Source organism: Chaetodon trifascialis, chromosome 9 (genome assembly GCF_039877785.1).
Source record: "Chaetodon trifascialis isolate fChaTrf1 chromosome 9, fChaTrf1.hap1, whole genome shotgun sequence".
In the NCBI taxonomy this organism is placed as follows: domain Eukaryota; kingdom Metazoa; phylum Chordata; class Actinopteri; order Chaetodontiformes; family Chaetodontidae; genus Chaetodon; species Chaetodon trifascialis.
Genome location: NC_092064.1, coordinates 25506936 through 25522487, shown reverse-complemented (window position 1 = coordinate 25522487; position 15552 = coordinate 25506936). Strand labels below are relative to the sequence as shown.

Here is a 15552-nt window from a genome sequence, read left to right as displayed (position 1 = left end):
AAGACGTTTTGAAGTAAAGGCGTGGGAGGAGACGTTTCGAGCCAGAGTAGACGACTGAAAGTGACACAGGTCTTCCTGTGACTGCGAGACACAAACAGCCTGTCTTACGACAAACGTTGTGAAGGTAAACACGAATGAACCTGCTCGTAAACACTCTTTTATCGGACTGCAGGTGTCTACAGGTATGCCTGTCTTCAGTGTGCACACCACGTGACACAGTTCCTGTTTTTAAAGTAAAGGTCTAAGAGGATTTTATGATGATTTAATATTTACCTAACCAAAGATAGGAGTGATGGTGTGATGAGTCAAATGACTGCCGGGGACAGTCTTCTTGCTGCAGGCTGATCAAATTAAAGGAGTTATTCAGAGGCCTGTTTTAGTTATTAATAATCTGATAAAATAAAGTTTTTGTTTGTTTGTTTTTACATGCAATTTTGGTGTAAGTTACCAGGAACAGGGGACATAGATGCATTTTTACCTTTATCATCATCACTTTAACTCTAAATAAGCAGTAGAGATCGACAGAGGTCAGTGGTGAAAACCTGTAGCTGTAGTTTTTATAACCATGCTAATAATGCCCTCATGAATATGCACATCAAAGATCAGCTCATGTGTACCAATATCAGCGTAAATGAATTCTAATAAATACTGATTCCTTTAATATGTTTAAGGTTTAATAAAATCATGTGACTCCATGTCCTAAGAATCATCAAAGTAAAATTCGGCCTACCATAACAGGTGCAAGACGACTGAAGCTGTTAATTAATTCAGTTTGGAGTGGAGTTCAAGGGTCGGAGGAGATCCAGGGCTTAGCCTTGAAATCTCAGGTCCGAGTCTGGAGTCATGCTTTGATCATACATACTGTTATATAAGTGAGAGCTATGTAAATAAATGATTCCTGTTCTATGATTATAGTACACACAGCTAACTGCCACACAAACGGCCCCTTTATCACAGATTAAACAAATCCAAACAATAAAAGGAAGGAAACTTATTCTAGTCCGAGTGTAACGTTCAGTGATCCAGACTTCGCTCGTGGGACGGCTTGAGATGCACGATAGACACACAGGTGTGAACTTTAATGTGTCTCAGCTGTCCACTTCGGATCAGCCGAGACGCATGTTAATGTGAGGGGTTTAAGCGGCACGGGTGTTACATGTTGACTGTTTCCACTCTCAGAGCGTAATCAGTGGACAAATGTGAGCCGTCCTCCTTCTTCTTATGATGTTTGTGCTTTGAGCTGGAGCTTTCTGAGGGACTGTCCAGTCCAGTTACACAAATTCATGTAAAAAATCATTACTTTGACTGAGATGCTCAATTCAACAGTTTCTAATGAAGTCAAAGCTTTCAGATTTCTGAATATGCTCCACTTGTTTTTCTCTGCACGTTCACGTAAAGATAAACTGCACAGAAACTCTGCTGCCAGCTGTCCTACTATGGTGAAGTTACCAGTTTGAAGGAACACTTTTACAGCTGGTTCAGTACAACTTAGTGAGTTGTAGCTCCCCCATGTTTACTTCACTAGCTTCATTTTTGTGACCTGTCAGGACATGAAAGCTGGCGCTCCAGTGACACAGCCCCGAGAAGAGGTCCAGTCAAGGAAAATGATTTAAATCACCTGTGTGGGTGTCAATAGGTGTGCAAGGGCCTTCAAATCTGAATTTTGACAGTGCTAACCCTTACCATCAACAGCCTCTAACTACAAAACTACACTTTTTTGGCCTTTCTGACTCAAGACAGTGCAGTACATTAAGCAAACAACTGTGTCAGGAGATCACACAAAGCCCGAAGTGTTTACTGATATTAAACACTGACTCTTCAACCCAAACATTTGACAAAGACATGTAACGTCAACATTTTTCTTACATTCGAAGGAGGCTGTTTATTTTCTTAACATTTGGACCTGAGCTACTCAGTGATTTAGATAGTTTGCTGTACACAAAATAATAGACAAGCAGAGACGTAGACCAATGTACATCAACAGAAAACTAAATAAGCAAGTTACATAATTTCACCCTAAAGTGATAGTGATTTGCTATGGTGTCAGAACTTTTTACATACCTGCTAACATATACGCATGTGAATCTAATAATATTTTTGCTTTTCGTCATCCCAGTGTTTCCAAAGCCCTGGCATGACAGAGACTTCTGACATGGAAATGCACTCGTAACAATGTCTTTGACTTGTGTTAAATCTCAATGAGAAAAAAAAGTATTTGTCATAAAAACAAGAGTCTGATCATACAGACTCAGTCCAACATGACACACATTTCCTCTGCCTGATAATGGATACAGTATCAATTGTGATGCTTATTTCCATGTGCAGAGAACAGCTGCCTCTCCAGTGTTCACGGACCTGTTCTACAGATGGCCAGGAGAGGGCGGCAGAAGAGAGCAGGTACCAAGACATTTCAAACAGATGAACTTCTTCTGAGGCATGTTTTTCAAAGAGTTCTCTTAATCAAAGCACTGAATAACTTATTCATATATATATATTTATATTTTTCATCTTACATAAAAATTCACAGCTCACACCCGGTCATTTCCTCCGTGGTGTTCCTCCATCTCCTCCTGCTCCTCTTCTGTCTTAATATTACCCTGTATCTGCTTGGCGAGGCAAAGCTCTGAAGGCTGTTGTTCCTCCTCCAAAGTGTCCAAGCCCTGGGCTCGTTCTGCTTCCTGCTCCTCCTCCGGATCTCTCCTGTTGTCTGGGTCACTCTTTGGAACCCCATCCTCTGTTTTCTCACAGTCCCTGTTCTTCTCTTCAGCTTCTTTCAGACTCGCTGGCTGTCCATATTCAGCTTCCTCTGCTGGGCTGTCGAAAACCTGGTCCTGATCCCCATTTTCTTTCGGGCTGTACAGTTCACTTGGGGACAGAGTGCTCGCAAAGGCTCCCGCCTCCTCTGCAGCTGACCTCCTGTGCTGTCTCGTGGGCAGGCGCCTCTTGAATGATAGCCGTGCACGAGTCTGCATGGAAAAGATGGGCAAGAGCCAGCAGGGAATTTAGATCACGTTTTTAACCAAATAAAAAAATAATCAAGGCAACTTAGATTTAAAAGACAGCTAAGAATCTATGTTCAATAGCAATTCATTTGTATCATCAAATGATTTCTGCAAACTTTCCAAGTGTAATTAGTATACTGTGTGCGTGAGAGAACTGCATGAAGTGGTAGGGGATTCTAACTAGGCTAAGGGGATTACATCTTCAATCCCCTTTGCAGCAGCACTCATGCACTACAGGGGCATCTTACTCCAGCTTATCCAAGGCCTGCTTAAAGAGAAGATGCAGAACACCAACTGAGAAGCACGTCAACAGGGACAAGGACCATGTGTCCGGCTGTGACATCACAGCTCGCTCAGCGAATAGCGTGAGAAACACTTCAGGGTCCTCAATGTGACAGCAGCTCATGTGTGCCTTTTAATGACTCAACTCGTGAAAAAACCCACACAAATACATAAAGTGGGTGATCTAGAGTGGATTTTGTTGCTCTTAAGAAATCGATTGATATCATGTTAATGTGCAGCTTTGCATGAGTCCATATGTTCACCTTGTTGATGCTCGGCAGCGGGGTGCCCTCAGGAGGGTTTTCAAAGCTGACGAGATCCTCCTCTTCACTGCACAATTGTGAGGGCTGCAGCGTGGGGCTAAGGGGGCTCAGCGGGCTGCAGGGTGTGGTGGGGGACAACGGTGCCGGCTGGAGCTTCACCTCAGAACTCTTGGGTGAAGGTAGCAGAGCGGTGGGTGACAGAGCAAGATTGGCCTGCAGGGGGAAGAAAGATCCTGAAGCCTGGAGACTATAATCTCTTCAGGACATTGTGTTCTAATAAAATCTAAAGATAAAACAATGGCCCAAATGGATTTAAACAGCACTCTTCAAAATGAGAGTGAGCCAGGTAAAATCAGCATAACAATATAATAAGTGAAGGAGACAGTTTTGTGATAATTCAATCCTGGAAATGTTATTAAAAAATAATTTAATAACAGTTGTTAATAATAATTAAAAACTAAGAACTACAAGTATGTCTAGTCACAAATCAGGGTGTATTCCTCCTCGTCATATAAAGGATATTATCACAAGTATTGCTCCGCGGGCACCCGTCACCTTCCTACTTTGAAAGCTCACCAGCTGGGAGTACGTCCTGAAATTCCCCTTTAAGTGTCAAAAACAACATCTGCCATGTTCACTCTGAGATCTAAAGTACATAGAAAACATGCACTGTTCAAGTTTAGAGAACAGTATCCTACCTGCACTGGGGAGAAGAGGAAGAGGGAGAAGCGGCAGCCCTTTTGTCCCATGGCTGCCCACCGTGTGAACTGCTCACTTGAAAAACCATGGTAGTGAGGCAGAGCCTCACCAGGGGCTGGGTGGCCCATGATCCCATTAGCTCATTAATCTGAGCCGATTGTAGCATCAGGGACAAGCCCTTCCTCTTTTTCTCAGTATGAAAGCAGCTCAGGCACCAGTGTCAACTGAACAGTAGGTGGCAGTAATGCTTTAAATATTGCAAACACCTGACAACACGAGCAGCTTCTGCCTGTGTTCTACATCTCTGGTGCTTGTTTCTGTTTGGCTCACAAAACATTCAAGTGTTGCAAAGTGCACCTACCTGAAGTTTCTCAATGATGGGGGAGTTCTTCATCTTGATTTTGAAGGGATTGGGGGAGACAATAGTTGTCTGCAAGAGAACAGAGTTAATGAAAAGACAAATCCCAGATATAGGTTTGTGTGGTCAGTTAACCGGAATAAACACAGCAGCACAAATGTGACTTTCCCATTGTTTTAGGCAGAAGAAAAAATAGATAAATTGTTGATGTGGCCACACCGCCGATGGTGTTGAAATGGTGAGGTTGCAATGAAAATGTGTAGTAAACAACTCCAAGTCAGCCAAGCACATTGGTTGGTAAAGGAGCAACTTGACTTACATCTGACTCTTCATTATCATCCTTTTGATTTTGTATTTTCAGGGAACATGGAGGTCTTCTACGAAATGGCAGCTACAAACAAAAAGGAGAAATTTAAACAAATCTGTAACCACAAGCAGTCCCAGTGTACAGTATTCATTCAAAATAAACTGTACAGAATATGGAGCAGCCGTGGTCTTCGAGGGAGCTAAACCTTTGATTTTGCATATGTTTTGTATGGATACCATAGCATATAAGATACAAAGCAAATACCTCCTCATTTGAGCCGGGCATTGGCAGAATATGACCTTTGAACCTTCCAGCCAGCTCAGCCACAGACGGCTTGGATGGAGAATCCTTCTGGAAAAGAAAGACATCAAACGACTGTCAAATACTTGACGTTAACAGCAGTCTTGATATGCTGTTTGTCACATTTTAAAAGTATGTACCCTCCAAGGCTCGTACTGCTAAAGACAGCATATGTGAAATGAGTGGACCGGGTGTAAGCACTTCATTTGATGGATGATTTGTACGACCTTGCTTTTTTCACTTCCTTGATACAAACTGCAAAGTGGACACATTCACAGTGGCACTCAGGGACAGTCTGAGGCCTGAGCTCTGTCAGACCCTCTGCTGTGTTTAACTCTGTCAATAAAAGAGGTTAGACATCACTCCACAGTTATAACACAAAGCAATCATCACCTCGCGCTCTTTGTTTAGATGGTGAGAGATATTAGACAGCAAGTCACAGCAAAGTTACACTGTATTGATTTCTTCTTTCTGTATTTGTAATCTGTATTTATTTATCGTTGCTGGCTGTATAACAAATAGATACCTTGAACCTTAAACTAAAGTTACACTAGCCAACTATTTTGTGTAGATTTGTTTCTAACTATGACTCGATCCTCTTGTCAGATGTGGTATTTGGTCTGTTTTTGCTCCTGGAAGTGTAAAGCTTTGAAACAGAATGTCAATTTTAATGAAAGTTAAGATATGTGCATGTAATGCTTTTGCACTGTTAGATGAAGCAGAAAAACTGTACGATTCTGGGCAGCGACTTGCTGAGAAGGAAGCCGTTAGAACAATACATTCTCATTACGCATGCCATCTGCAGAGAGCTATTTCACCGCTGAGATGTTCTAAGATAAAGATGTTTCACTTCCCTGCAGACAGGTTGAGAAACAGTGGGGAGGGTGAATATGCAAACTATAAAATGACTCCACCAGGGTGTTTTTCATTGCTGTCATTGGAGGAACTCGTCTCTTCTCCTGCTAAAGAGCGTATTTTATGGGTTAGGACACAGGAAGTCAGCCCCTCTCTGCACAGCTGTTCAGCATCACAGTGCAGCCTGTGACAGGAGGGACCTGTCCTTGCAGCCTCACAGTGTTATCACTTCTTGCGCCCTTTACTTTCAGTCTCTCCCACTATTCCCAAGCTGATTGCTAAACTTCCCTCCTCCGCATTGCCCTTTGATGACCATTAACTCACTCCACATATCTGTGGCCCAAGTGATAAGTTGGCTGATGGCTGCAGGCTGGAATGTACGCGGATGTAAGCCTTTGAAACAACACACCAGCATTACTTTGTTTTCCAGGTTCAAGTCATTTTCGTGCCAAGCATTTGGACTGTGAATGGGCTGAGACATTCGTTCACAACATGACGGCAGCCTGAGCTGTGCCAGGACTGTGCAGATTCTCATGCGTCATGTCGCCATTTAATGATTTGCATTGTGCAGTCACTGCTTGTGGTGCTCCTCCCGTTCTTTTTCAGGCTTTCATGCTACATCTCATTTCCATCCTGCTTTTATTGACCACTAAAAAGCTTATGTCTCTCCTCCCAGCTGCCAATTCTGTCACGTTTCCTGGGTGTGCACCAGTTCCCTCCCTCTGCACAGTTTCAGCCGTAGCCCATGGAAACATGGATCTCCCAAGCTTCACAGATACACACATTCCACATTTTAATCACACGCTTTATTTTCCTTTTCCCCCTTGTTCTCAACATGACCTCACCACCTTGCTCCCTCCACCCAAACGTATTACGGCATCAGCTAGCCCCGCAGTGCCTCTGTTAGCGCTCTCTGCACCGCCTCTGTGTCCTAATCCACCTCCCAACCCTTTTCCTGAGTTCCCTTTTCTCATCCGTGATAAATAGCAATCATCAGGGACCACCCACCCGTCTAACCATTATTTTGTAACCTCTGATTGTTTAACTCTTTCCTGTCCTTCAAAAACAAATGCCTCCTTCAGAACACAAACTCCAGTCACAACAGTGCAGGCGAAGGAAGTGGGGCTTTGTTTGTTCAAATCGCAGCTCAGATGTTTTGGGTGAAGAAAATTAAGGTTTGAGCTTCTCTATTGTCCAGCTTTACTTAAAAGACACGCAGGAGGAATGTCCACCAGCCCTCTACGACATACAGTCAACCATTTCTTTGTTCTTTCCAGTGAGTTACCTCTATTCCTGACATGTGGTTTGATTAAAAAGTAATATTGGAGTATTACTTTTTTAAATGATAAACATAGAAAAACACATACAGAACACATCCACTCCATGTAAAGCAAAGATTTCATTTTTCATATTAAGATTATTTTAGAAATGAGCTGTTACAAAAGTGACTTAAATGTGCGAGCTGTACGAAGGTTTAAAAAGCCTCGGCATTATTCATTCTTCAACAGCTTTCTAGTTTTAAAAGCAATTTCAGATCCATTAATATCCTTTGGTGCATCTTTTCACAGCAGGCCCTTATCTTTAATGAGCTTCTTCATGTGAAATGAAACTAACATCAGGCTGAATTGCAGACTTAAAATAAACTCACCTTACATTGTCATGTTTTTTAGACTCTTTTTATCTGCTGTGATTTACTCAGAATCCAAAAATAAAACATAATAATCTCAAACCAATTCCCCTGCTTGTGTTTTAATTAAAAATGTCAATGCAAACATATCTTTCTCTCACTTCAACTCAAATGATTTCTCTAACTGTTGATGTAGATTTCGGCGAGCCACACAGCGAGGCCTTCGGTTGATTATCAGTACTGTACATGGTTGACTCAGCTGGACCCCAAGCTCTGTGGAAGAGTGGGAAACTTGGGTTCACTGCAGGAGAGAGCAGGGCAAACTCTATTTCTGGGGCTCTAGGCCTGGGAAAAAGCCCCAGAGCTGTGTCGGCAGCCTGGATCGCAGCTCTGCTCTGTAACCCCTCAGCTCCTAAGAGAGAGTGTCCCTAGATATGTTAGACCACATCTGAAACATACTGTAATCTAGCATACGGAGCGACCGGGCATGTCTAAACAAGGAAACGATGAAAAAAGCTACTTAACCCATGTGATTAAGGTTTCTCCAAAAACGGGCCTGGGTCTACGCTAAAAAGAAACGTGCTATTTCTGGACACTGACTCCCCTGGAAACTCCTTTAGATGTTGCTTTCTTTCACATACAGTTAAGTACAGATGTAACACCCCGTTATCAAAAATAGGTTTCCATTATTTATTTATGCTTGTAGGAAAACTGTCACACAAGAACAGTGGTAGCCTGGAGGATAGTTAAATGTCACAACTGGAAGAGTTTACTAGAATCCTGAGGCCAGTTGGGAAAGTATGGTGCGGTTAAATTCTCATATAATACTTCATAATCTGAATGCAGGACAAGGACCCTGTTGTGTCAATGCTTATGAACAAGTCTTTTCTTGCTGTTGGTTGTTTCTCCTCCCCAAAAAGTCACAGAGCCTCTGGACAGAAGGTGCCAAGGACAGTCTGCGGCCCTGTGAACTGAACACTGACTGTTACCACTCATAACATGAATACTGCTTAGTGGCAAACGATGTAAGATTGATTTGATTGTACTGCAGTAATCTGTCTTGTTTTGTGAATGCTTCATGCTTTGGACCCTTTAGCTCCAGAAAAGTCAGCAGCAAAGCAGTCTTCCTCATTAGTTGCCCACAACGACCTTAGATAGATAATCAGGAATGGGTAAATAATTCTCTGTCGTCTTATGGTATATATCACCATAAGGTCCAGCCCTACTGAATAGTACTTTTTATAGATATAATCAGCTGTTTTGAACCATTGTTGTAAAAAAAAAAAAAAGAGAAGACCTCTAATATGGCTGACACAGTGCACATGACCACAGCTGAAAACCCTCCATAGAAGACTGTGGTTTTCAGTGTGAATGTGAAGTGGAGTGTTTCAGAAAGAGTGGGCGCTTCCTCAGCGAGCTGTGTTTGGAGAAGTAAAGGTTAATCCCAGCCAGCATCTTCACTTACAGGCCGTGGATGGAGACACGAGGTTTACTGTATGACCGGCAGATGTGGAAAGAGAACACAGAGACAAACAGATCACACAAAGCTTGCTATTGTCTGTCCCTGTTATCCCCAGTTTCAGAGCCAGGGGAGAAGAGGCACATGATATTAGTCCAAGTAAATCCTAATGCATCTGCTCAATATACGTGTAACAGCAGCGGTCAGAGAGCAGCAGGCCATGTAATCTACCATGGAGCTGATCAAGATGATGTCTGGCTCAGGATCTTTAACCCTTCTCTTGGAATGACTCTGCTTTCACTCTCAAGCCTCATAAGCTCTTGCTGGTGAGCCCCACACAGCGCAAATCTGTGAAAGTGAAGATAAATAAAGCAAACCAAAGCACAGCTGTTCAGCAAGATCTTGCTCAATAAGCTCACCAAGCATAATGGCTTCAGTTCGAGTCTGCACACTTTGTTTTTACAAGTCAGCATGTTCTGCTGTGGGGAAAACCACCACAGTGAGCACCTCCCTTCTGCCTACACTTGTTAAGTGGCATGAGAGCAGACAGGCACCTTCCCGCTCGCTGCCTTTCCAGGAAAACATGATGTGTTTTGGACCGGACCTCATCTGAATATCTCACTTTTCCACTGCCCTCGCTGGCACTGTTTGGGTGTTTTCACATGCGTTGTGTGTAGAAGCACTTTAGAAAGGCGCTCAAGTGGAGCAATGAGGTAAATGGACACACTCGTCTACAGCCATTTCTGCGCCTGTCTCAAGGGACACTGGAGATGCCGCAGACACAGACGAGTACTGTAGGGTGGGGAAACAAATATTACATAGAACAATAAACATCCAGAGAGAAGGAAAACAAATCCAGATGACCTGAGAACAGAAAGCTGCTGATAGTTAGACCACGCGACTGCAAACTGACGGGAAGTAATGAAGGTATGAGAAGAGGCGACGGAGCCGGGCCTGTTCGTGGAATGCACCGTGATATTTCAATATGATAACTACAGTGGCCTGCTTAAGATAAGCTGAACCATTATGCAATGAGAAGGCAGGCTAATGGGGACTGGATGATGAATAAGAGAAGATATCAAAAAATGTAAACAGCTCACTGCAGACAGTATTTCCTCCAAATGTCTGAGCATAAGCAAGAACACTCTGATACAAGCATCTGTTGGGGGGGTTCTCTGGTATTCTCATGATAAAAAACATCTGGACAGCGGAGCAGAGAGTTGATGTGGAGGCTGAGTAACACAGCCACGGGATGACTTCATTAAATGAAGCCCTGCATCTTCCCCGCTTCAACGTCATGTGGTTCCTGAAGAGATCCAGGGTTTAGCATTCAGTCATCCGCGGCAGACTTGGGACGTTGCATATTTTAGGTTCAAATATTGTGCTGGGGGAGTGACATATGTGGAAGGTCATGGACTTCACATCGGGGGGTGATGGAGTGCCTGTGAATAGATTCAGTGGTAGAAAGTCTTAAGTACTATGATGGAAAGGGCACAGGTCACAGTCCAGTTTCACTGTGGACTAATAAAGAACATAGCTTGGTGCCAAATTCAGATGTGGGTGGTTGAGGAGGTGCAGGCAGTATGGGTTAACTGTTCTGCAGGGAGATTTTGGAAGTAAGTTATACAGTCTTGATGACACTGTTTTGCTCTTTAAGTTTCCCATCCTCTGCATGACTCACTTTTTGGAAAACCCCTCTTCACATATGTCACATTTGTAGAGTTTTCTTATTGAATTCAACATGTTTGACTATTTGCAGACACCTGACAGTTTAAAGCTCCACTCAGGCTGCCTCTCCTGCCTGCACCAGCTTTGATAGCAACAACATGCACTGCCTCAAGTTGGTTCTGACACGTCTCAGATGACAAAAACCTGTCTGGAACAGCTAAACTGGGACAAAGGAAGTGCGGTGCGGACGGCTGACTTCGCCTTCCGTATTTCAAAGAATTCCACTAAGTCGACATGTATCCATTCATAATGTAACTTCCTTGAAAACCAACATGTGTGTTTTTCTTTTACAGATCACAATGTCTTCTCCGCTATCTTCTCTGTACTTCCCACCCCAGCTATCTCTCGGCCCCACGCGCTGCTGCAGGCTGAAGCTCAGAGGGGCAGGGCCTGACACAGCCTCAGCCCTGACAGCACAAAAACACACTGCAGCGCTGTATGGTCTGAGGGCCTGTAATGGCAGCAAGTAATAAGAATGTTTTAAAAAAAAAAAGAACAACAACCACCGGGAAAATGAAAAGCAGCAAAGCGGCTCTGGAATTATGAGGCTTTATGAACCGTTTAATTGGTCATAAAGGTGCAGATATTCTCCAATGAGCCAAGCTTCCACGCAATTACTTTAACAGAGGAGTCAGCATGGAGATGTAAATAAAGTCAACAAACCAGAGTAAAACATTCCCACAGGACAAAAATATATATATTAAAGAGGCGCCGCAGTAGCTCACCTGGTAGAACGTGCGCCCCATTTACCAAAGCTGTGTCCTGATCCCAGCAGCTGGGGCCTGACTACATGTCCCCCCCCCCCTCTAAACCTCTTTCCTGTCACTCTTCACCTGCACCATTCAATAAAGCCAAAAAAAATAATTTTAGATCAACTTCAGGCAATCACATAACGTATTTTCTGCAAACACTCTACATTATTCAGCTGGCCTGTTCGTGCACACTGCAAGCTCCAAAGACAGCAGGCTGCTCATTTTTAAATAAATATATCTTCTCTTTGTAAGAGCCCGCTGAAAATACTCGAGCTCACGCTGTCATTGCTTTCAGGGTACACAGTGCTGCAGATACACATTAAAGTTACCCAGTTTGAGTTTTCATTAAGTTCAACATTTGTCAACCACAACATATTGTGTGCATCCTTCAGGCATGACAAACATGTCAGACACATTTCCTAATTTCTGAATGTCACCTCACTCGTTCTTAGTGTGCATTTACATCCTCATCTGGGTGCCAACAGAACATCGGATACACACTGCATCAGATCGGCTAAGAGTGTAGCCTCACTCACATGGCAACTTAACAGTTAATTTTGCCGGATACAACTTCCAGTTTTCACACTGCTATCACCAGGGAAACTAAATATGTTGTGAAACAGTGAAGACAAAGTGCAGCAACAACAGCGAAACTATGAAAACTCTGCAATAACTATGCTCGTCCTGCTGTTCGTGTCTGTTTTTCAACTGCCTTTGCGATTACATTTTTTGTCTTTGTAAAGCTGTGGTTTCAAAAGACAATAGGGTAAAGACAGTTAAGAGACAATATCAGAGAAAGCTGACATGACTTCCAGGATGTTAGAAAAAAAAGACACAACAGGAAGCGTCAGTGGAATCTGAGTTTTTAGAGTCACATGAGATGCTTTTGGGTTTTCCAATCATCACTTTGTGCTCTTCATCCAGCTCATCTTATCACAGCTCAGAAGCCCTTTAACCGCAAGACTTAATGAATTGTATAAGCTGTAAAATCAGGCAGCGTTTATGCACGTGCAGCGTAACCTGAACAGGGATCCAACCATAACAGCACCGTGACTTACAGAACGGGCTAAAGTTTCGAAGGCTCTCCTTGATGCTGATAGTTCACATTCCAGTGAGCTTCACGGTCAGTTAGGTGTCTGTTTAATGTTCAGGGTCAGGGCGAAACCATTCAGCCTGCACTGAAACACATACAGCCTCGGCAAACACCTCAGACTGCATCCGTCACTGGTAATGTCCAGTTGTGACAAGCTCTGAACACGAGACCAGTGGAAGCTCTTAGCCCGTGTCATAATCACACAAAGCTTCTGAGGATGCTGCAGAACACTGATGCTGCATTCTGTCCGACTTCTGGTGTTAGTGACTGCAGAACAAATGCTAGTCATAGTAGGGGTGGAAATACTGGTTCATGTAATTATCATTTATATGTTGTTATTATTTATATAATGATAATAATAATAATGTCACACTATTTAAATGACATACTGCTGTGAAGCAAAGGGAAAAAACTAACTCATTACCAAACGTCTGGCTGGTCCAGACTGAGCTCCTCTGTTATTGGTCTCTTAACTTTACTATGGATTACATAATAAATGTGCGCACCATATGGTTGGCAAAGCAATCCCAAATGCTCACTGCCCGAGCTGTGGTGTTGTTTTTCCATCAAAGGAAACCCACCACTCCTTCCCCACAACCCAACACACACACACACAGTGTACAAATCCTCAGGTGCATGCACACACACACACGCGCACAGAATTTCCAGTTTGTGTACTCAGTAGCTCGTCGTTCCAACACAAGAAACACAAAACCTAAGAATTTCCATGTGTTAATCCGCCCCTGAAGGTTTGCCCTGTAAACCAATGTTTGCAAACATGTTCCGCTCTTTCCTGAAGCTAAAAAGTTTTAACTAATGTATGATGTCATAACAGCCCTTTTAAATGACAGTCAGTGTGACTTTACAGGCGAGTTTAACATTTGTTTACAGGTACTTTAGGCAAAATGCAGCACGCAAAAGTACCATCCTATGACACTAAAATTCAGGCATTGGCAGGCCAAAGTAGTTACACAGTTTATTAGTAGTGTGCTCCCTGATGTGGGGGGGGGGGGGGGGGGGGAATGGGCGTTTCTCTTCCTATTCACCACATGACATTAAATACTAGAGAATGATGTTAAAAGTCTAAGAGCACAGCTTGTTTTGCAGGGTGGAGGCCACAAACCTGCAAGTTCGGGATTTGAACTGAGAAAAGAAAGCAAGGCTCTCCAGCCGAGGGCCTGATGGGTGGGAAACCGCTGGAAATTACAAAATTCAAAGCAAAAAGCCGACAGTGAAAAGAAAATCACTAATGGCATTTACTCCACGCATTTATCACAACACACAGACGATGGCCCATGACAGATTTCTGTCAGCTCCATTTCCTTCCTCTCACATCCTGGTTACTTACTGGTTATGAAATCGTTAACACAAATCTATTTTTAAACCTTAATAGCCTGAAGCTTAAATATAGTGAGTCAAAGAGGTACCAGAGGCAAAATCCTGCTGCTTTTGGTGAATTACCATGAACAATTACACGCTTCGGGAAGAGGAGAACAGTCGTCCTTTAGTTAAAAATTACATCACATAAATATCACATGCAAGTAGTCTATTATAAATAACATGTTTGTCATAAGTAAAAATGTTATTAACATGTTTTCTATTAGTATTAATGAATATTAGTATTAGATTGCATCAGATGTAATATCAAAGTTAGGAGGTAAATACTGAAAAGATCATTAAGTACTTGACAGTGTAGAAATGTGACAATAATAACACAGACCATTGAAAATACTATAAAGTGTCTCACTGAGCTCCACTGATGTAATGTTTCAACTTCAACCACACATGGCTGCACACAACCACATTAAATGTTAAAAACATCTGCTCCAGTGGCCTAAAAGTACACAGCCCAACAGAAACGCTCAGAGTCGCATCTTACCTCCATCCTGAAGGATGCGCCGGAGATCGTCTCCTCCTGTCTTACTCCCGCTCTTCGGGCTCTTGGAGCAAACTGCCTGCAGGTCGTCAGGAGACTGAAGAAGGACAGTGGACTTGTGGGGAGCGCAGCGCGGACAGAGAGGAGCCCTGTGTTTATATCTGGAGCCAAATCAACCTCGTGGACAAGAGGGAGGGGTGGACAACTTTTACGCTCATTGGGCTTCCTCGCACTGTCAAGTCAGTCAGCTTAAAAATACTACTTCTGCTAAAGGCCTTCAAAATAAAACCCACTTGAAAATTAGGAAAAAAGCACATAAAATGCCTCTTTTCCCCTGTACGTTGGTGGGCAGGTGCAAACTAGAGTTATAAATTAGATGAATTTCTAGTGTTCCAGCATTACATGGACACAGTGAATTTAAAAAGTCTATATCATTGCTAGTGGCCATGTGGAGCTTTAATGCACATTGCACATCAGAAAACATAATTGCATGAAAATGGGGATCAATTTACCAATCAGTGCTGTGGCCCTGCTTCCTATGAGCCTTAAAGCATGTTTTTTCTTTTTGTGAGGCCAAATGAGTTAAATCACTGTTTCATTTGCCTTCGCCAGCTGATGGAAAACACCTGCTGTGACATCAGTGATTGGAAACACTTTGAAATCCACAGAGTGCAGTGTAGCAGCTGTGCCTGCCCAAATGAACTCATGGGTAACAAACAAACTTCTCTTTTTACCCTTTTAAACCTTCAATACTTTCAGCCAGAAAGTATATGACACCTATTTCATAGCAGGAATTTCCCTATATGCACACTTTTATTATGAAGGCAGTATTTCCTCACATCTGTCCTCAGCTGTGTGAGGTGGGGCTTCACCAACATCAACACTGTATAACTGTGCTGTACATAAGAAACCTGTTGGGGTTCAGTTCACCTATATAGCTGGCTGTCCATC

The 15552-nt window shown here is 43.0% G+C and overlaps 1 protein-coding gene across 1 annotated transcript; it reads right to left on the bottom strand.

Annotated features, from left to right (window-relative positions):
- Positions 1 to 1767: 1767 nt before the first annotated feature.
- Positions 1768 to 14819, bottom strand: LOC139336334 (capZ-interacting protein). The gene is given in 8 exon segments (XM_070970402.1): positions 1768 to 2966; positions 3548 to 3760; positions 4608 to 4676; positions 4924 to 4995; positions 5176 to 5262; positions 14605 to 14748; positions 14750 to 14773; positions 14775 to 14819. Coding segments are annotated over 8 exon segments (1092 nt in total). The 3' UTR covers positions 1768 to 2528.
- Between the last annotated feature and the right edge of the window lie 733 nt (positions 14820 to 15552).